Source organism: Esox lucius, chromosome 12 (genome assembly GCF_011004845.1).
Source record: "Esox lucius isolate fEsoLuc1 chromosome 12, fEsoLuc1.pri, whole genome shotgun sequence".
Taxonomy (NCBI): domain Eukaryota; kingdom Metazoa; phylum Chordata; class Actinopteri; order Esociformes; family Esocidae; genus Esox; species Esox lucius.
In genome coordinates, this window is record NC_047580.1 from 29,064,201 (window position 1) to 29,086,108 (window position 21,908).

A 21,908-nucleotide genomic window follows, 5' to 3' on the forward strand; every position below is an offset into this window, starting at 1 on the left:
AAAGGACTGGACTGCTGCTGAGTTATGTTCTCTGATGAAAGTACATTTTGCATTTCCTTTGGAAATCAAGGTCACAGAGTCTGGAGGAAGAGAGGAGAGGCACAGAATCCACATTGCTTGAAGTCCAGTGTAAAGTTTCCACAGTCAGTGATGGTTTGGGTTGCCATGTCATCTGCTGGTGTTGGTCCACTGTGTTTTCTGAGGTCCAAGGTCAACGCAGCCGTCTACCAGGAAGTTTTAGAGCACTTCATGCTTCCTGCTGCTGACCAACTTTATGGAGATGCAGATTTCATTTTCCAACATGACTTGGCACCTGCACACAGTGCCAAAGCTACCAGTACCTGGTTTAAGGACCATGGCATCCCTGTTCTTAATTGGCCAGCAAACCTGCCTGACCTTAACCCTATAGAAAATCTATGGGGTATTGTGAAGAGGAAGATGCAATACGCCAGACCCAACAATGCAGAAGAACTGATGGCCACTCTCAGAGCAACCTGGGCTCTCATAACACCTGAGCAGTGCCACAGACTGATCGACTCCATTCCACGCCGCATTGCTGCAGTAATTCAGGCAAAAGGAGCCCCAACTAAGTATTGAGTGCTGTACATGCTTTTTATTTTTTTTATTGGTCTTAAGTATTATTCAAATTTTCGGAGATACTGAATTTGGGATTTTCGTTAGTTGTCAGTTATAATCATCACAATTAAAATAAATAAACATTTGAAATATATCAGTCTGTGTGAAATGAATGAATATAATATACAAGTTTCACTTTTTGAATGGAATTACTGAAATAAATCAACTTTATGATGATATTCAAATTTTATGACCAGCACCTCTATATATATATATATATAGACTTTTGTGAGGTCCATGTTTCTGACTTACCATGTGGCTGCACCCTACAGGTGGTTGTGAAGAATGAGCCCGTTCACCCGTTTGGCCTGGCTGTTTATGGGGACTATATCTTCTGGACTGACTGGGTCCGCAGGGCCGTACTCAGGGCCGACAAGTTTTTCGGCAGAGACATGAGATTGTTGAGGAATGACATCCCCCAGCAGCCAATGGGAATCATCGCTGTGGCCAATGATACTAACAGCTGTGAGTCGTGAAACTCATGGGGTTCAGAATGGGGGGTCTTTTTCATTTTATATCAAAAATCGTATTCTTTCTAAATCCTTTTATCTAGTTTTAGATGATTTTAACCTATACTACTTTTTTTTGTGCTGTGAACTGCCTCAAACTTGGGCTGTAGGTTTTCCTAATTTCTCTAGAGGTTTTTGAAATTGACAGACTCGATGTGCATGAAAATCCTCCAATTGGCAGAAAAGATCCTGTGAAAAAGGCTAGATAAATTAATTGCTTGATTGATTCCAGGTGAGTTCTCCCCATGTCTCCACAACAATGGAGGCTGTCAGGACCTGTGTCTGCTCACCTCTGATGGGAGGGTCAACTGTAGTTGCCGTGGAGACCGCAGACTCTTGGAAGACAACAGCTGTTCAGGTGAAAAGGGGCGGGGCCTGGGGACAGCTGTTCAGGGGAGAAGGGGCGTGGCCTGGAGACAGCAATTCAGGGGAGATGGGGCGGGTCCTGGGGACAGCTGTGAAGGGGTGAAGGGGCGTGGCCTGGGGACAGCTGTGAAGGGGAGAAGGGGCGTGGCCTGGGGACAGCGGTTCAGGGGTGAAGGGGCCTGGGGGGACAGGATGATACCTATGCCGAGGATCAGTCCAAGGGGCGGGTCAATAGGTCCAGGTTAGAGGGGTGACAGCCTAGCTGAAAAACACGGCGCTGACCTTCTGTCTCTTCCTCGCCCTGGCCGGACACCTCCAGCCCTGAACACGTCGTGCGGCAGCGTGGACGACTTCGAGTGCGGCAACGGGGACTGCATTAACTACAGCCTGACGTGTGACGGCATGGCCCACTGCAAGGACAAGTCCGACGAGAAACAGTCCTACTGCGGTGAGTGTCTGCCGGGACGTTCCGTCCGGGTTCTCCGGCGACGTGCTCAGTTCTAACGCTGGTCTTCCTGTGTGCAGCCAACCGCGTGTGTAAGAAAGGCTACCGACGCTGTATCAATGGACGATGCATCGGCCACACGTTCTGGTGTGACGGGACGGATGACTGTGGAGATCACTCCGACGAGCTGCCGTGCAACAGTATGTCCGTCCGTGTGTGTGTGTGTGCTTGTTTTTTTTTTTGCCTTGTGGGGACAATATGTCCCCATAAGTATAGTTAAATCCGAAGAAAAAAAATGTATGGCCCCATGAGGGGAAAGTCAATTTCTGGTTAAGGTTAAGGTTTAGGTTAAGGTTTAGGTTAAGGTTAGGGATGGGTTTAGTGTTAAGGGAGCATGCAATTTAGTTTTTCTGGGCCCCATGAGGATATAAAAACAAATATGTGTTTGTGTGGGTGTTTTATATGTGATGACGTTGTAACGTGTGTGTTTGTGTGGGTGTTTTATATGTGATGACGTTGTAACGTGTGTGTTTGTGTGTGTGTGTGTGTGTGTGTGTTTGTGTGTGTGCGTGTGTGTGTGTGCGTGTGTGTGCGGGTGTGCCACCGTGTGTATTACTGTTTCATTGGCGACGTGTGTGTGTTCTCCAGTGACCCTGTGCAAAGCCGGTGAATTCCAGTGTCGAGACGGTAACTGCATCTCCAACTCCAGCCGCTGTGACCAGGTGGTGAACTGCGAGGACGCCAGTGACGAGATGAACTGCCGTGAGTCTACAAGCTGTCTTCACATGTTGGATATCAGTTGGTTCTCTGACCCACCCCCGTGTCAGTAATAAAGAACTGCTGTTCACACCTCCAACACAACTAATGTTTTGGCTTCAGTCAGGGCATTTGCATTTCTGAAGGAGAGCTTGGAAATGAGGTCAAATCAGTTAATTCATTTTTCCAGGAGCAACATTCATTGGGACATTAAGAGTGCTTTAAACGACAGTGTCTAGAACTACCACGTTTGGACAAAATTGCACATATAATCTTCCACTCCCAGACTCGTAATCTTCCACTCCCAGACTTGTGATTGTGATAGTTTTGCAATGTAATCAAGGCGTGAAATTATAATTTTTAAATACAATACATTTTTTTCAGGCTTAGTTCTGGTCAATTTGCAGTGTATAAATATTATTTTCAAATAATGAAGTGGCGCAGCCATCTGCTTCAGCAGATATCGACCCGCGGCAGGGACTGGTTGCCTAGTTACCCCCGCCATACGTAGTGTATTGCCTCTGAACACGGGTCACATGATCCTGGTGAAAAGGGGTGCACTGAGGACGGCTCATGTCACATGTTTGAAGACCCTGCCTCTTGTCACTGATGAATGAGGTCTGTGATGTGTCTGGCCCCCAGCGCCCACCGACTGTTCCCGCTATTTCCGTCTGGGCGTGAAGGGCGCCAACTTCCAGAGCTGTGAGAGGACCACGCTCTGCTACCTGCCCTCCTGGCAGTGTGACGGAAACAACGACTGTGGAGATTTCTCGGACGAGAGGAACTGTCCAGGTAAATACGTGGACTGACTGACGCAACGGCAGACAAGTCTTGCCTTTCTGACATGGGTTCAAATAGTCTAGGACTCCTTTTAAACCCTGTGAGCGTTAACTTGAAGCTGGCTGAAGGAGACATAATCAGCTGGAAATGTCCCCTGGAGAATAGAGCACAAGCACTGAAGCATAGCAGTTTGAACACCCAGGTTTAAATCCCCAGGCAGTTTGTATCTCCAATTAATTAAAATGTGCCTTAACGGTGTTCAATTAACCTCTCTCCACCAGACAAGAAGAAGCTGAAGTGCCCGGTGAATTTCTTTGCTTGCCCCAGTGGTCGGTGTATCCCAATGAGCTGGACCTGTGACAAGGAGAATGACTGTGAGAACGGAGCGGATGAAACCCACTGCGGTCAGTACTCATATATGTAGATACCTTCTGTTCCCTTCTACCCTACAACACAACTCTATGGTCAGTACTCGTATATGTAGATACCTTCTGTTCCCTACTACCCTACAGCACAACTCCAAATTGTACTTTAGTGCCACAGAGATTCAGCACAGTTTTGTCATCCTGCGTTGTCAACAGATAACAGATAAACCCCACAAGGATGGAACGAGCACCGATGACATGTCATTAAGTCAAAGAAAGTTGTTCTAGTCAACCGTGTTGTTTCGTAGATTGGGTGATACAGACGTAGCCATGTGCCACGGCAGAGAATAATCCCACAGCAACAGGGTGTTTTTAAAGTGCAACGCTGTACTCCTTTAAACCCGTTTCTTTGAGAAGTGTAAGGCCGGTTTTAAGTGTCGTCCCATATTCTCCGTCTGCAGACAAGTTCTGCACGTCCGCCGAGTTTGAGTGTGGTAACCACCGCTGCATCTCCAGACACTGGGTGTGTGACGGCGCCGATGACTGTGGGGACAACACAGACGAGGACGACCGATGCAGTGAGTGACCCCCCTGACCTTTGGCCCTCTGCCGTCCTCGCCGGCCATTTCTCTCGTTTCCCCCCGGTAACTAATTTGGGCTGTCTCCATAGAAACGAAGACGTGCAGCCCGGAGGCGTTCCAGTGTCCCGGCACCTACGTGTGTGTCCCGCAGCGCTGGAAGTGTGACGGGGACAAGGACTGCCTGGACGGCGCCGATGAGAGTGCCAAGGCTGGCTGCTGTGAGTAGGACCGTCTCAGTCTCCGCCCACCGCGTCCAGGCGTGCGTGTTTGTTTTTATCTATGCCTGGTGGAAGCTTTTCAGCCCATAATGGACGAATCACACGTCTGCTGAACTGCGCTTGGAAAGTAGAACTAAGCAGAAAGCCGACCACTCTTTGTTTAATCGTGGGATTAATACAGGAATGGGAAGGCTTCAAACTTCTATTATGTGTTCTTGTCACTATTAACAGGCCAGATCTGCAGACTATTAAGAATATTCCAGAGTAATTTTTTCTTGCACAAACCTCTTTTTTGACAACCCGTCCTGACATGCTTCTCTGTGTCGGTCCCTCTCAGTGTACAACAACACCTGTGAGGAGAATAAGTTCATGTGCCAGAACAGACACTGCATCCCCAAGCACTTCGTGTGCGACCACGACCTGGACTGCTCCGACGGGTCTGATGAATCCCCGGAGTGCGGTGAGTGTTTCTGGTGCTGGGGACAGACGTGACGTGACGTACTGCCGCCGTATGTTCTCTGCGGTGCAAATATGTTTCCGCCGTTGTGCGTTTCAATTGTCTAAAGGATTCTTGTCACTGTTTCCTAGAGTACCCAACGTGTGGGCCGGACGAGTTCCGCTGTACCAACGGTCACTGCCTGACCCAGAAGAGCTGGGAGTGTGACGGAGAGTTTGACTGTCGCGACCAATCAGACGAAGCCCCCAAGAACCCTCGCTGCACAGACTCAGGTCCGACGCACACCAGCACGCATGCGCCGCGCACAAACTGTTATCTGTATTTGTCCACTTTGCTTTCCGTCTAAACAATAGAAACATATCTGTTTTGTCATCATGGTAGATTTAACTCATTGGATCTTTGTGTGATTGTGGCGGATTTATTAACTCATTTACTTTGGGTGTCATCGCGGTTGATTTGTCAGCTTGCCTGGAGCTGTAGAAAGGGACTTTGCTGTCGATTCAGTTTGGGTAACCCACTGACGAAGCCACTCAAATGATTCTCTATGGCTACGTAGAAGTGGACATCCGCTGACTGGTGTGACAGATTGTTAACGACTGCTGACCCTCTACTGTCCTTCTGTCCTCAGAGAGGAAGTGTAATGAGTCGGCCTTCATGTGCCGCAACGGGAAGTGTCTTAACGAGACCTTGCTGTGTGACCGAAACGATGACTGCGGGGACGGCTCGGACGAACGCAACTGTTTTGTCAACGAGTGTCTGAACAGCAAGCAGAGTGGCTGCTCCCAGCTCTGTGAGGACCTCAAGATAGGCTTCAAGGTGTGGTATTGGAGCGTGTGTTAACCTGATGAATGTGTTCCCTGGTGTGTTCTACTGCTGACCTCTGTTCCCTGGTGTTCTACTGTTGACCTTTTTTCCCTGGTGTTCTACCGTTGGCCAGTTTTCCCTGGTGTTCTACTGACTTGTGTTCCCTGGTTCTACTGTTGACCTTTTTTCCCTGGTGTTCTACTGTTGACCTATTTTCCCTGGTGTTCTACTGTTTACCTTTTTTCCCTGGTGTTCTACCGTTGGCCAGTTTTCCCTGGTGTTCTACTGTTGACCTGTGTTCCCTGATGTTCTACTGTTGACCTGTGTTCCCTGATGTTCTACTGTTGACCTGTGTTCCCTGATGTTCTACTGTTGACCTGTGTTCCCTGATGTTCTACCGTTGACCTGTGTTCCCTGATGTTCTACCGTTGACCTGTGTTCCCTGATGTTCTACCGTTGACCTGTGTTCCCTGATGTTCTACCGTTGACCTGTGTTCCCTGATGTTCTACCGTTGACCTGTGTTCCCTGATGTTCTACCGTTGACCTGTGTTCCCTGATGTTCTACTGTTGACCTGTGTTCCCTGATGTTCTACTGTTGACCTGTGTTCCCTGATGTTCTACTGTTGACCTGTGTTCCCTGATGTTCCCTGGGCCTCTGCAGTGCCGCTGTCACCCTGGCTTCCAGCTGAAGCGGGACGGGAAGACGTGTGTGGACATAGATGAGTGTACCACCTCCTACCCCTGTACCCAGCGCTGTATCAACACCCACGGATCCTTCCACTGTCTCTGTGTGGAGGGTTTCCAGCTACGACCAGATGATCCAACCATCTGCAAGTCCACCTCTGGTAAGCCCAGCAGCTCCAGGCCACGGGTTTGCTCCCTTCTGGAAAATGTTTTCCAATGTATTCTATTGTATTCTTAACTAACATGAGCCGGCTGTGAATAGGAGTATGTCTTTATTTGTGAGCAGTTCAGCTGTGCGCAGAGACCTTCTCTGGACAACCTAACTCTGCTCCTCTATCTACTGAGGAGCCTTTCCCTAATTCTGCTCCTCTATCTACAAAAGAGGATCCTTTCCCTAACTCTACTCCTCTATCTACGGAGGAGGAGCCTTTCCCTAACTCTGCTCCTCTATCTACAGAGGAGGAGCCTTTCCTGATTTTTGCCAATCGGTATTACCTCAGGAAGCTGAACCTGGATGCTACCAACTATACTCTGATAAAACAGGTGAGCCTGCAGGCCATGGGGGAAGCCATTTGAGGGTTACTCAGGATTCACTAGAAACGGTGGTGATAATATATTACCAAATGTATCCTGTATGTGTGCATTTGAGTGTGTGGTCTTGGCAAAGTGGAGGACACTATAATGCCCCCCCCCCCTTTTGTGTGTCCGTACATTTGACATGTATCCAAACTTTCAAAAGTGTGATCTTCAGAATGTTCTTTTCCCCTTAGAAGTGAATTCTTATTTAAATTAATTCAACATGTATGTGTACCTTTTTAATATGTGAATCCAAACCACCTGTTTGAAATGTTCCCCAGGGTCTGAACAACGCGGTGGCCTTGGACTTCCACTATGCAGAGCAGATGATCTACTGGACTGACGTGACCACGCAGGGATCCATGATACGACGCATGAACATCAACGGGAGCAACATTGAGGTCAGTCCGGCCGTTGTTCAGTCTGTGACTCTCTCAATTGGTCTGTGGACAATTAGCTAGCCCATGGGTCAGATCGGTCAGTTTTCATGTCTGTGATTCTCTGATTAGACTGACCTGTTCGGAGGTCTTGGACTACCCAACTGAGTCTCTGAATCATGTGGCTCTGATTGGTCAGCATGCTAGTTTATTTCTGTCCTGGATAGGTCACCTCTGTGTGGCTCTGATTGGAGAGTTAGCCAGTTTTTGTTTTATGTCTCGTCAGTTGGCCCACATCTGACTTTCTGTCTCTTTTCCAGGTGCTACACCGAACCTCCCTGAGTAACCCGGATGGATTGGCGGTAGACTGGGTGGGAGGGAACCTCTACTGGTGTGACAAGGGGCGGGACACCATTGAAGTGTCAAAGCTCAATGGAGCCTTCCGTTCGGTCCTGGTGAACACCGGCCTGAGAGAACCACGTGCCGTGGCTTTGGACGTACGCATTGGGTAAGAGAATAATTAAGCAATGTCGTCCTAGAGGGTGTAATATATGGCCATTATACAACAGCTCAGGACTGTTGTGTAATGTAACACAGGCGTCAGCCAATTAGCCTCCAGGGTTTAAACAGTCGTATCTGGAGCCCAGTCAGGCGCCTTTTATTGGGCGATAGTGAAATATAACCTTGAGACCTTAATCCTGACCACACGTCCAAGTTTAGGCTGCAACTAGTAGAGCTTTTCCAATCGGCTCGAAGGACTAGGTGCTCTTTCCCCCCGGTATGGTAACGAGGTGATAATGTAGTATTGTCTCCTGTCCTGTTCAGCTATCTGTACTGGTCAGACTGGGGAGAAAACCCCCACATAGGACGGATTGGGATGGACGGCTCCAACAGAAGCGTGATCGTGCAGGACAAGATCACTTGGCCCAACGGCCTCACGCTGGACTTCATCAACGACCGCATCTACTGGGCCGACGCCAGGGAGGACTACATTGAGTTCGCCAGCCTGGACGGAACCAACAGACACACAGGTAATGAGCGCACACACACACACACACACTCGCACACACTTGCGCGGTCCTTTATGTACAACACATGAAGTCTGTGGGAACACCACACCACTCAGTGTTTTCCATCACGAGACATCAAGCCGCTAAACACGTGTGTGGTTGCACAGTGAAAGACCGCAAAAAAAAAGAAAGACCGCATGGCGGTTCCAAGTGTCTTGGACAGAGCCCTGTTACTGTACCGAGAAATGAAGTGGTCTATTGTTTAGGCAAAGTGAAAACATGAATGACGTGTGAATATACCAAGCCTTGTGACCAAACGATTTTGGAGGCCGATCAGCCACGCAGAGCCGTCCCTCCTTTAAAATCCTAACATTCACAAACCTCTGTGTGACGCTAAAGCACATTGGGTTTCAGCGGGTTGGTTTTCTAGTTGAGCTGGGTTACAGAATGGTGTTTGTGTCCTATAGGATTTGTCCAAACTCGGCAGAGCTGTTTTCCATTGCCTGCTGGGAAATATATTTCTCTAGTGGTCGATATTGGAGCCTGGCCTGTGTTGGAGCTGTGGTGCAGTGGTGCTAGCCCACCTGTGGTTCATTAAACTAGGCTCGTACTCACACAAACACACACAGACTCTGTAATGGCTTCAGTGTGTTTGCTGAGTCTCAGGCTGTTTGAGTTCAGATAAGATCGTGGTCAAAGGTTCCGCGATGTGGATCCAACCATCTCCTTTGAGCTCCAGTATCACAGGAAAAGCTCCTCAGGGCTCAGCCAGGTGGCGCGATATATTCTGCAAGCAATGATTAGAATGTCAGCTGACTAATTTTGAGATACCACCATCCTGTTTGCTGTGTACCTCCCCACAACACAAAATGGTTGCGTTGTTAAGTCTTATTCATTTAAGAATAGCAGGTTGTGTTGTTTGACGCGATGTATACGTGGGTATCGTATTCAACCAAGGATACTGTAGGTTATTGCTTGTATGCAGACTGTGAAATTAGCGTGCTAGCTTTCATTAAGACAGATATAATTGTTAACATAGCTAGTCACAGGTGGTTGCGGTTGTAACCTTTGAGCAGACCAGTAACCAGGACATTGATATTTTCTCGACGGGAGCTGTAATACAGTTTTCATGCCCCCCCCTTCCTAAAGTAAATGAAACTTTAAATATCCTTATCGCTTGAAATCAGGCTTTGTTGCATTGCTTTCAGTCAGGAAAGATTTATTCTGTACCCCATTCATGCCTGTTCTTACCTCACTGCGATGCCACATGTTTTAACCCTGTAAGTGGCATTTCCACGTGTGTTACTGTGCTTTTAGAGGAGAGGACATTGAAGCAGCTAATGGTGTGTTTCCATAACAACAAAGCAAGCAGAAATAGTTTAATGAAGAGGAACCTTCTCAACTGAGGCGATAAGCACATAATAGTTAGGATTGTGACAGTCGTAAGGCTGCCCTAATGAAGCATGGCTTCGACTGCATAACCCAGAGATAAAGTAGTACATAATTGTGTTGTTGTTCAATATGACGTTGTCTTTGTTCTGGTCGTTGGGCATTTCATAACTATAAATGGGTTTACTGGCAGTAATGTGATATCATTATGGTTCAGTTGTCAATTTAATAGAGGAAATACTCAGAATATAACCAACAGGATGACTATGACCCAGGTTATAGCCAATAGGATGTTTTTGACACAGATTATAGCCAATAGGATGATTTTGACATAGATTATAGCCAATAGGATGATTTTGACACAGATTATAGCCAATAGGATGATTTAGACACAGGTTATAGCCAGTAGGATGATTTAGACCCAGGTTTTAGCGAATAGGATGATTAAATCCCATGTTATAGCCAATATAATGATTTAGTCCCATGTTATAGCCAATATAATGATTTAGTCCCATGTTATAGCCAATATGATGATTTAGTCCCATGTTATAGCCAATATGATGATTTAGTCCCATGTTATAGCCAATATAATGATTTAGTCCCATGTTATAGCCAATATAATGATTTAGTCCCATGTTATAGCCAATATGATGATTGAGACCCAAGTTATAACCAATATGATGATTGAGACCCAAGTTATAACCAATATGATGATTGAGACCCAGGCTATAACCAACGGTGGTTTCCCTTCAGGTTATGTGGTGGCCAGGTATGTCATGTCCCACTAATCTACTGGTGTGTGTTTGTGTCCACAGTGCTGACCCAGGACATCCCTCACATCTTCGCCATGACTCTGTTTGAGGAGTACATCTACTGGACAGACTGGGAGACCAAGTCCATCAATCGCTGCCACAAGACGCTGGGCATCAACAAGACCACGCTGATCACCACCCTGCACCGGCCCATGGACATCCACATCTACCACCCCTACCGGCAGCCGGAGGGTAAGACCGCAACACATACAACGCACACACAAATAGAGACACACACACGCACACACGCTTGCGGCTGCTCCAACTGAAACGGTTGCTTTCTCCTCCCCTGGCGACAGTGTTTAACCACCCCTGCCAGACGGACAACGGGGGCTGTAGTAACCTGTGCCTGCTCAGTCCCGGGGGGAGCTACAAGTGTGCCTGTCCCACCAACTTCTACCTGGCCAACGACGGACGCACCTGCATGTCCAACTGCACCGCCAGCCAGGTGAGGAAGGGATGCGACCGTTTGGGAGGGGGGTTAGCTGACAGGTGGGGCAGCAGAGTCTCTGGTGAAGGGAGGAATATTCCATTGGTCTTCTATGCCTTGTGCTTTGTCAGGGAATAATTTCTATCTACACACCACATACAGTCTGACTACATACAGACTACCTAAACACTACATACAGACTACCTGAACATTACATACAGACTACATGACCAGTACATACAGACTACATGACCACTACATACAGACTACATGACCACTACATACAGACTACATGAACACAAAATGCAGACTGCATAATCACTGCATGCAGACTACGTAAACACTACATACTGACTACATAAACAATAATAGGAGACTACATTAACACTACATACAGACTACATAAACACTAAATACAGACCTCATTAACACTACTTACAGAGTGACTACATACAGACTAGTTAAACATTACAAACAGGCCTACGACCGCTTGTATTGACCCTCTGACCTTTTCCCCTCACTCTCTACTGTCTCTCCTCTCTTTTCCTCTCCTGCTGCAGTTTGTTTGTAAGAACGACAAATGCATTCCATTCTGGTGGAAGTGTGATACTGAGGATGACTGTGGGGATCGCTCTGATGAGCCTGCAGACTGCCGTGAGTGTGCCGTCTTAAAATTACCCCAGGAAAGAAGCACAGTGACTTCAGATTAGACAGGCTTGACATTAGAGAGGTAGGGCAGTGACTGAATCATCGCTGGTTCCAGTTCTTGAGCTAACAAGGTGCGTGTATGTTGCTCTGCCATTGAGCAAGGCACTTCACCCTGTTTCCTGTAAACATGCAAAATATAATTTGCCTAAATGTATTTTAAACCCTTGAGGGTATTGAACCCAAAACCTTGGCATAGCAAGCGCATTAATGTGAATTGTCTTTTGTGAACAATAAGATGGTTTGGAAAACTAGTTTCTTGTCTGTTTTCCCTGCAGCTGAGTTTAAGTGCAGGCCAGGGCAGTTCCAGTGTGGTACAGGCATCTGTACCAACCCAGCCTACATCTGTGACGGAGACAATGACTGCCAGGACAACTCTGATGAAGCCAACTGTGGTAAAGCCTTGTTCTCTCTCGCTGTCCCCCTCAACCCTCCTTCAGTTCCCTCTATCAACTTTTCTTTCTTCCTCTGATTCTCTCCATCCTTCTCTCTCCCTCCGCTTCATGATCTCTACCTCTTCACTTCTGTTTTATAATATCTGTCAGTTCTGATCTACTCTGACAAGTTTCTTCTCTCTGTCTGTTTGTTTGTCTCTCTCTCTCTCTGTCTGTCTCTCTCTGTGTGTGTGTCTGTCTCTCTCTGTCTCTGTCTGTCTGTCTCTGTCTTTCTGTGTCTGTGTGTCTGTCTGTCTGTGTCTGTCTGTCATTGTTCTACAGATATCCACGTGTGTCTACCCAGTCAGTTCAAGTGCTCCCATCCCAGCCGCTGTATACCAGGAATATTCCGGTGTAACGGACAGGACAACTGTGGAGAAGGAGAGGATGAAAAAGACTGCCGTGAGTTCAACAACCCCTTATCATCTACAAATGCTCAATTACATGTGTTTAGGCATGTCGTTATACACACAAGTACCAATGCTTTATACTTTACTGTGGTAATACTGTAGTTGTCTCACATCAGGATTGTCTTACTACAGTTATTGTTATACCTGTGTAGTATTGTTGTAATAGGTTATTATTATACCCATGTAGTATAGTTGTAATAGGCTGTTATTAAGTTCCTGTTGTAATAGGTGATGTCCCTGTATTACAGTTTTAATAGGTTATTATATCTCTGTAGTATTGTTGTACTAGGTTGTTATTATATCTCTGTAGTAGAGTTGTAATAGGTTATTATATCTCTGAAGTATAGTTGTAATAGGTTATTATACCTCTGCATAATAGTTGTAATAGGTTATTATCATCTCTGTAGTAGAGTTGTAATAGGTTGTTATCTCTGTAGTATAGTTGTAATAGGTTGTTATCTCTGTAGTATAGTTGTAATAGGTTGTTATCTCTGTAGTAGAGTTGTAATAGGTTATTATATCTCTGTAGTAGAGTTGTAATAGGTTGTTATTATATCTCTGTAGTAAAGTTGTTATAGGTTAATATATCTCTGTAGTATAGTTGTAATAGGTTGTTATATCTCTGTAGTATAGTTGTAATAGGTTGTTATCTCTGTAGTAGAGTTGTAATAGGTTATTATATCTCTGTAGTAGAGTTGTAATAGGTTGTTATTATATCTCTGTAGTAGAGTTGTAATAGGTTGTTATTATATCAAAATTTCAAATCAAATATCTCTGTATTATAGTTGTTATAGGTTAATATATCTCTGTAGTATAGTTGTAATAGGTTGATATATCACTGTAGTATAGTTGTTATAGGTTGATATTATATATCTGTAGTATAATTGTAATAGGTTGTTATATCTCTGTAGTATAATTGTAATAGGTTGTTATATCTCTGTAGTATAGTTGTTATAGGTTGTTACTATATCACTGTAGTATAGTTGTTATAGGTTGATATTATATATCTGTAGTATAGTTGTTATAGGTTGTTATATTTCTGTAGTATAGTTGTTATAGGTTGATATTATATATCTGTAGTATAGTTGTTATAGGTTGTTATATTTCTGTAGTATAGTTGTTATAGGTTGTTATTATATTTCTGTAGTATAGCCTTAATAGGTTGTTCTGATATCTCTGTAGTATAGTTGTTATAGGTTATTATATATCTGTAGTATAGTTGTATTAGGTTGTTATATCTCTGTAGTATAGTTGTTATAGGTTGTTATTATATCTCTGTAGTATAGTTGTATTAGGTTGTTATATCTCTGTAGTATAGTTGTTATAGGTTGTTATTATATCTCTGTAGTATAGTTGTTATAGGTTGTTGTTATATCTCTGTAGTATAGTTGTAATAGGTTGTTATATCTCTGTAGTATAGTTGTTATAGGTTGTTATTATATCTCTGTAGAATAGTTGTAATAGGTTGTTCTGATATCTCATTAGTATAATTGTAATAGGTTGTTATATCTCATTAGTATAGTTGTATTAGGTTGTTATATCTCTGTAGTATAGTTGTAATAGGTTGTTGTTATATCTCATTAGTATAGTTGTAATAGGTTATTATATCTCTGTAGTATAGTTGTAATAGGTTGTTATATCTCTGTAGTATAGTTGTAATAGGTTGTTATATCTCATTAGTATAATTGTAATAGGTTGTTATATCTCATTAGTATAGTTGTATTAGGTTGTTATATCTCTGTAGTATAGTTGTAATAGGTTGTTGTTATATCTCATTAGTATAGTTGTAATAGGTTATTATATCTCTGTAGTATAGTTGTAATAGGTTGTTATTATATCTCTGTAGAATAGTTGTAATAGGTTGTTCTTTGTTTCCTCCTTCCAGTCTAGTAACACTGTCTTTCTGTTTCTCTTTCTAGCCGAGGTCACGTGTGCACCCACCCAGTTTCAATGTGCAATCACAAAGCGCTGCATCCCTCGTGTGTGGGTGTGTGACCGTGACAATGACTGTGTAGATGGATCGGACGAACCAGCCAACTGCAGTAAGGCCCTACTGCTGTGTTTCATGAGAACTATTCTGGAATAGCAACAGAGACCATATCCTTGTTGAAGTGCAAACACATTTCTGTTGTACTGCACTCTGCAGGTTCTGGCTTACACTCCAAACCTGTCAGTTATAACTCTTTAAGACCTCGTCGCACATATATCTGGCCTTTTACAAGCCTCGATCTCACCCCTCCTCCCTTCCCCCTCATCTCTTCCCCCTCCTCCCTTCCCGTGTCCTCTCCCCCTCCCCCCTTCCCGTGTCCTCTCCCCCTCCCCCTTTCCTGTGTCCTCTCCCCCTCCCCCTTCCCGTGTCCTCTCCCCCCTTCCCGTGTCCTCTCCCCCTCCCCCCTTCCCGTGTCCTCTCCCCCTCCCCCCTTCCCGTGTCCTCTCCCCCTTCCCGTGTCCTCTCCCCCTCCTCCCTTCCCGTGTCCTCTCCCCCTCCTCCCTTCCCGTGTCCTCTCCCTCTCCTCCCCTCCCCCCTCCAGCCCAGATGACGTGTGGCGTGGACGAGTTCCGCTGTAAGGACTCCGGTCGCTGTATCCCGGCCAGGTGGAAGTGTGACGGGGAGGACGACTGTGGAGACTCGTCTGACGAACCCAAGGAGGAGTGTGGTGGGTGTCCTGTCCTGTCACCTAGGCAACAGAGAAGCAGCTCCACCCACCGTGTCAGGACGCCGGTCATCATTAACATACATTATGTTAATGATGGGGCTCTGCATCCATTGCTCAGTATTTCCAGTGCAGAGGGCTCGGTTATGATACTAGGGATGTTTCACAGCTGCATGTTTTTATGTTCAATGTGATCATAGAAGGTTGATATTCCAGTGTTGACCTCCTCTACTGCATGTCGTTGTGTTACTGCGTTGACGCTGTGCGTGTGTGTGTGTGTGCGTGTTCAGATGAGAGGACGTGTGAACCCTACCAGTTCCGCTGTAAGAACAATCGCTGTGTCCCGGGCCGCTGGCAGTGTGACTACGACAACGACTGCGGGGACAACTCGGACGAGGACAAATGCGGTGGGTATCTCCCCGTCGTCCCTGTGTCGCCGCGGTAACTGACCAGCCATTCTCTCGCTCACCGTCCTAATATCCCTTCATGTCACTCGGCCCAGTTTCACTACGATGTTCCATTGCGTTGTGTACTGGACGTATAACCAGCGAAATACACTGTCGGTTGTTTTGATTCCTGCCCCCGGCTGTCTGTCATTTTTGCTGTTTGTCCGTCACGGTCTGTTGTGTAGCTAACACATAGTAGTCTTACCTGAATAAGTGTCACTTGTTTTGGCCTTTACTCCTTAAATATCATCTCTGATGCATCTCACCTCATCTAATGTTTATGTTTCATTTCCCACTGACTGACCTGTGCATGACCCAGAGGTAGGTCTCCATGTTCAACCATCTTCGTCTCTCCACACCTTATGTCACTGTGCTCCTGCTCTCCTGTCGCATCCCATCCCAAACCTTGATATGCCTGATGAATCCCTTTCAAATTCCCGCCGCCTTGGTGTCTTCTCAAACAGTCACGGGTCAAAGCAGGGCTCCAAACGAGTCTTTATACTGTCCAGTTTTGTGTTTAGAGAGCGTCTGGGGGTGTGTGTTGTGTGTGTGTGTGTGTGTGTGTGTGGAAAAAAATACAACCAAACCGTGTGTTAAATTTACTGTTATCACATCAATTCCAGCAGTTCATCTCAACATGGAGTTGTGTTCATCTCACCCAGCTCGTCACCCAACCTTTGACCTCCATTGTTTTGTCCTTCCTCTGTGTCCCAATGCTTTGTTGTGTATTGTGACTTGCCTCGTCCTGTGTGCTTTCCCCGTGAGATATTTGCTAGCCATTCCCAGCTAAGCTCTACAGTATAGTAGAACTAATGCTGGGTCGTGTGTGCGCGTGTGTCTCTGCAGTGCCCAGACAGTGTTCGGAGAGTGAGTTTGCCTGCACTAATGGACGCTGCATCGCCGGGAGGTGGAAGTGCGATGGCGACCATGACTGCGCCGACGGTTCGGATGAGGTAACAGACACGACTCCGTCATAGCCGCCGCGCGTTAGGCCCGTGCAGCAGAGGACAATGACTCCTACTCAGCCAACAACGTCGTCGTTCACCGCCGGCAGGCCCGGCTTCGTACTTTGCCAATAAAGTGTTTGTCGCCGTGTTTCCCAGGACGGCTGTGACCTGAAGTGTGACACTGAACAGTTCCAGTGTAAGAACGGCCACTGCATCCCCAACCGATGGCGCTGTGACGCAGACGCCGACTGTATGGACGGCAGTGACGAGGAGGACTGTCACATTGCTGGTGGGTGTGTCACCGTCTCCCCCGCGGCTGTTCACGCTGCCGCGGGTCACAACCTTATTCAGAATGATTCTAAACATGTAAAAGCACGTGGGACCCTTTTGTTCTTTTAAAACACCCTCGGTGGGTCCTTTAGGAAAGATAATGGACCGCCTGTATTTTCTCTTTCTCGCTCCCCATGCATCAGTTGAGAGACACTGCCCCCAAGAGGACTTCCAGTGTAACAACACTCTGTGTAAGCCCCTGGCCTGGCGGTGTGATGGGGAGGACGACTGCGGAGACAACTCGGACGAGAACCCAGACGAGTGCAGTAAGTAGTGATGTCACGTACTCTCCGCAAGCACTCTTTTTCACACACAGCGAGCTGACTTCTGTGCTGACCTGACCACACGTCCACCAGTCCAGAAGTTGGGGCTGAAACAGCGATGTGAAAGAAAAGATCAGAGCCAGCACCATAAGTTTCCGTCGGCGTAACATTCTGAACAGGGAGTGGATCCTAAAACCTTATTTGACCCCTAACCCCTCCCCACATCTTCCTGCCCTCAGGGATGTTCCAGTGCCCTCCCACCAGGAACTTCCGCTGCCAGAACGACCGCGTGTGTCTGCAGATGTCCAAGCAGTGTGACGGCGTTGACAACTGCGGGGACAAGTCTGACGAGCTCCACTGTGGTGAGTTCGCTGGGCCGTCGGCCCCTTTACAGACCTCCCATGCCGCTAGCGTGTGCTAGCCAGATCTTCCCATAGACACCCAGCCGTTTGCGTTCAACGACGCTATTTAATGGATGTCTGTGTGACGGTTGGTCTGTGTCCTCAGAGCCCCCCCCAGACAAGCCTACCTGTGAGAAGGACGAGTTCCTGTGTGCCAGCGGAAGGTGCATCAGCTCCAACCTGCGCTGTAACTTCTTCAACGACTGTGAGGACTACGGTTCAGATGAGATCCGCTGCAAGACAGGTGCTCCGAGTCCGGACTGGTTGACAGAAAGCATGCGCCCATGTGTACCACTTATGTGACATGTTGGGAAGTACCACTTATGTGACATGTTAGGAAGTACCACTTATGTGACATGTTAGGAAGTACCACTTATGTGACATGTTGGGAAGTACCACTTATGTGACATGTTAGGAAGTACCACTTATGTGACATGTTAGGAAGTACCACTTATGTGACATGTTGGGAAGTACCACTTATGTGACATGTTAGGAAGTACCACTTATGTGACATGTTGGGAAGTACCACTTATGTGACATGTTGGGAAGTACCACTTATGTGACATGTTGGGAAGTACCACTTATGTGACATGTTGCAAAGTACCACTTATGTGACAGTGTTTGTTTCTGTTTTCGCACGCATGTTCTGTTCACCATCCAAAAACGTTTTCCTGTTTTTGTTAACCGTACAATGGCTTCACACTTGTGTATTCTTCATGTTCTTTTTATGTGTGTCCGTGTGCGCGTGCGTGTGCACGTGTGTGTGTGTGTGTGTGTGTGTGCATGTGTGTGTGTGTGTGTGTGTGTGTGTATCCCTGATCCTGCAGACACCAAGCTGAATGACTGCAGGAGTAACAGGACTCTGTGTGGGGACGGGGACGAGGCCCATTGTGTCACCAACAAGACCGACTCCTTCTGCTCCTGCAAACCCGGCTTCCAGAAGACCGGCCACAACACCTGTGAAGGTACGCCACCCCCCCCCGAACGTCCCTAACCTCATGCCAGGCATACTGACATTTCATAATAAAAGACACCTGGGTTGTTTCGTTCCAAACATCTAACTACCAGGTTGCTTACAGGCCCACATTTCACCATGTTTCACGTTGTTGTCCAGCTGCTCAGTGAGACGTGGGCATTTTGACTAACCTCCTCCTCCTGTCCGCTGATCCCCTTTCAGACAAGAATGAGTGTAAGCAGTTTGGCGTCTGCTCCCACATTTGTAACAACACCAAAGGATCCTACAAATGTAGCTGCCACAGACACTTCACCAGGATCAACGACACCTGCAAGGCTGACAGTACGTTTGACCGCTTCAGGGAACAGTTTGTTCCTCACCCGTCGTCAGCCGCCGACGCCGTGAATACGCGGACTCTTTTATGGACTTCCTCGGTGGTGTTTAATTTCCCTCCTCTCCCCCAACGCCCTGCCCCTCTGCCCCCAGACCTGAACAGCAGCAGACAGGTGCTCTATATCGCCGATGACAACGAGATCCGCAGTCTGGATCCTGGCGTGCCCAACTGGCGCTATGAGCAGACCTTCCAGGGCAACGCAGACGTCCGCATCGATGCCATGGACCTGCATGTGAAGACCAACCGCATCTTCTGGACCAACTGGCACACTGGCAAGATCTCCTCCTACGAGCTGCCTTTGCCACTGTCATCATCCTCCTCATCCAACAGCCGTAGTCGGCGACAGAGTGAAGGCCGTGTCACCACCCTGGAGGTCAGAGCGCACACAGACACACACTGACACACACCCACACTCACAGAGACACACACTAACAGACACGAAGACACTCACAGACACAGACACACACACACTCACAAGTGTACACAACACAGCCACTCACATACTCAAATCATTATTTATATTCAAAGTCCTATTTCCCCTGACCCCTTCACCTATTAACTTTACTGTGATAGTAGAACCTACACACACACACACACACACACACACCGATACGTGCATACACACATAGTTCAAAGTCTCTCAGCACAGAAAGTCCTGTTGTCTGCTGTCAGAAAAAACTGACGGTCCAAACCGCCTCTCCAATCCGTCCTCCCCGACTAGGTTCTGGGCCATCTGAACATGCCTCGCGGTATAGCGGTGGACTGGGTGGCTGGTAACCTGTACTGGACCGACTCTGGCAGAGACGTGATCGAGGTGGCCCAGTTGTCAGGACAGCACCGCAAGACCCTCATCTCGGGCATGATAGACGAGCCTTATGCCATAGTAGTGGACCCGCAGAGGGGGTGAGAGACCAGTACCGTTTTACCATCGCTTGAGCCGGACTGAACCTGAATGAGGACGGCCCGGTTATCGGGCCACCCGCCGCTCAGCTGTGTCGGACAGGACGTTGTGAACAGGAAGTGAATAGAAATATTCCACCTGTTTCCTGCTGAGCTCTTTTGACCGTGTTCCTCTGTGGGTTTAGGACCATGTACTGGGCTGACTGGGGGAACCAACCTAAGATTGAGACGGCAGCCATGGATGGAACCCTAAGACAGATCCTAGTCCAAGACCATATTCAGTGGCCCACAGGTCTGTTTAGGATTAGCATTATAACATAGATGTATGCCTTATTAAATGTAGCATTGTAGCCTAGCATTAATATTAACCCCGAGATGTATGCCTGATTAAATGTAGCGTTGTGGCCTAGCATTAACATTAACACCTAGCAGTGTGCCTGTTTGAATGTAGCATTGCAGCCTAGCATTAACATTAACCCCTAGGAGTATGCCTTATTTAATGTAGCATTGCAGCCTAGCATTAACATTAACCCCTAGGAGTATGCCTTATTTAATGTAGCATTGTAGCCTAGCATTAACATTAACCCCTAGGTGTATGCCTTATTTAATGTAGCATTGTAGCTTAGCATTAACATTAACACCTAGCAGTGTGCCTGTTTGAATGTAGCATTGCAGCCTAGCGTTCTGCTCTCCGCTTGTGTTGTCCATACCTTCTTTAATCCTCTGCTTTCTCCTATTCCTTCTCCCCCTTTTCTGCCTCCTCCCTCCCTCCTCAGGTCTGGCAGTAGACTACTTCAACGAGCGTCTGTACTGGGCCGACGCTAAGCTGTCTGTCATCGGGAGTGTTCGACTCAATGGCTCCGACCCCGTCATCGCCGTCACAGGACTCAAGAACAGTTTAGTAGCAAACCCCTACAGCACTTTACATGGGAAATCTTTCATTTATAAATAGTTGTTCTGAAATGGTCCTTTCTAAGAAATAGTTGGCCTTGTTCGTAAAACTGCACAGTCGTGGCAGGATTAACAGTTCCGAACGCTCCTTCCCTCAGATCTGCTCCATCCGTTCAGTATCGACATCTTTGAAGACTACATCTACGGCGTCACATACATCAACAACTTTGTGTTCCGGGTCAACAAGTTCGGCAAGGGCCCCATGGAGAACCTAACCACTGGAATTAACCACGCCACAGACATCGTCCTCTACCACCGCTACAAACAGCCAGAGAGTGAGTAGCAGTGATGTCCGTCTGATTGTCCGTCCATAGCGCCCCTTCAACATACCAGAAATGACACCAGTGTGTTGCATACATACTGTAGTGTGCTGGTTTGACACCAGTTACACATACATGTATAACTACATTTCCCTTCATCCTCTCTGTCTGCCCAGTGGCCAACCCATGTGACAGGAAGAAGTGCGAATGGCTGTGTCTGCTCAGCCCCAGCGGGCCAGTCTGTACGTGTCCCAACGACCGCATGGCCGAAAACGGCACCTGCGTGGAGAAACCCTCGCCCACGCTCTCTCCGTTCTGTGAGTAAACACACACACACACACACACACAAACAGACACTCGCGCACACACACATAGTAACAAACGCTAACCCCACCGCCCTCTCCCCAGCTCCCCCGTCCGGGCCGTGTACAGTCCTGTGTCTGAACGGAGGGAACTGCTTCCTGAACGCCCGGCAACAGGCTAAGTGCCAGTGCCAGCCCAGCTTCACCGGAGAGAGGTGTGAGGTCAACCAGTGCAGAGACTACTGTAAGAACGGCGGGGCCTGCACGGCCTCAGTGGCAGGTAGGCTAACGGTTGGAGTGACGGGGCTGGCAGTCGCTTGGTTCTCAGCTTCATTTTGTTATTGTACTTAGCGCTTGTTT

The 21,908-nt window shown here is 47.2% G+C and overlaps 1 protein-coding gene across 3 annotated transcripts in view; it reads left to right on the forward strand.

The window, feature by feature from the left end:
- Nucleotides 1–21,908, forward strand: part of lrp1ab (low density lipoprotein receptor-related protein 1Ab) — a 105,611-nt gene that overhangs the window by 79,539 nt on the left and 4,164 nt on the right. For all 3 annotated transcript variants that reach the window (XM_034295824.1, XM_034295825.1, XM_034295826.1), the window contains exons 45-83: nt 909–1,101; nt 1,378–1,503; nt 1,831–1,959; nt 2,037–2,156; nt 2,605–2,718; nt 3,355–3,504; nt 3,774–3,896; nt 4,319–4,435; nt 4,528–4,656; nt 4,994–5,116; nt 5,245–5,385; nt 5,742–5,929; nt 6,580–6,763; nt 7,060–7,145; nt 7,460–7,579; nt 7,876–8,063; nt 8,381–8,586; nt 10,770–10,958; nt 11,066–11,214; nt 11,757–11,850; nt 12,180–12,296; nt 12,618–12,737; nt 14,665–14,787; nt 15,277–15,402; nt 15,690–15,806; nt 16,692–16,798; nt 16,949–17,081; nt 17,266–17,388; nt 17,625–17,747; nt 17,893–18,030; nt 18,614–18,751; nt 18,964–19,083; nt 19,228–19,508; nt 19,857–20,038; nt 20,221–20,327; nt 20,812–20,931; nt 21,085–21,261; nt 21,423–21,563; nt 21,655–21,828. In XM_034295824.1, coding sequence (XP_034151715.1) covers nt 909–1,101; nt 1,378–1,503; nt 1,831–1,959; nt 2,037–2,156; nt 2,605–2,718; nt 3,355–3,504; nt 3,774–3,896; nt 4,319–4,435; nt 4,528–4,656; nt 4,994–5,116; nt 5,245–5,385; nt 5,742–5,929; nt 6,580–6,763; nt 7,060–7,145; nt 7,460–7,579; nt 7,876–8,063; nt 8,381–8,586; nt 10,770–10,958; nt 11,066–11,214; nt 11,757–11,850; nt 12,180–12,296; nt 12,618–12,737; nt 14,665–14,787; nt 15,277–15,402; nt 15,690–15,806; nt 16,692–16,798; nt 16,949–17,081; nt 17,266–17,388; nt 17,625–17,747; nt 17,893–18,030; nt 18,614–18,751; nt 18,964–19,083; nt 19,228–19,508; nt 19,857–20,038; nt 20,221–20,327; nt 20,812–20,931; nt 21,085–21,261; nt 21,423–21,563; nt 21,655–21,828 — 5,536 coding nt within the window. The remainder of the gene's footprint in view (nt 1–908; nt 1,102–1,377; nt 1,504–1,830; nt 1,960–2,036; nt 2,157–2,604; nt 2,719–3,354; nt 3,505–3,773; nt 3,897–4,318; nt 4,436–4,527; nt 4,657–4,993; nt 5,117–5,244; nt 5,386–5,741; nt 5,930–6,579; nt 6,764–7,059; nt 7,146–7,459; nt 7,580–7,875; nt 8,064–8,380; nt 8,587–10,769; nt 10,959–11,065; nt 11,215–11,756; nt 11,851–12,179; nt 12,297–12,617; nt 12,738–14,664; nt 14,788–15,276; nt 15,403–15,689; nt 15,807–16,691; nt 16,799–16,948; nt 17,082–17,265; nt 17,389–17,624; nt 17,748–17,892; nt 18,031–18,613; nt 18,752–18,963; nt 19,084–19,227; nt 19,509–19,856; nt 20,039–20,220; nt 20,328–20,811; nt 20,932–21,084; nt 21,262–21,422; nt 21,564–21,654; nt 21,829–21,908) is intronic.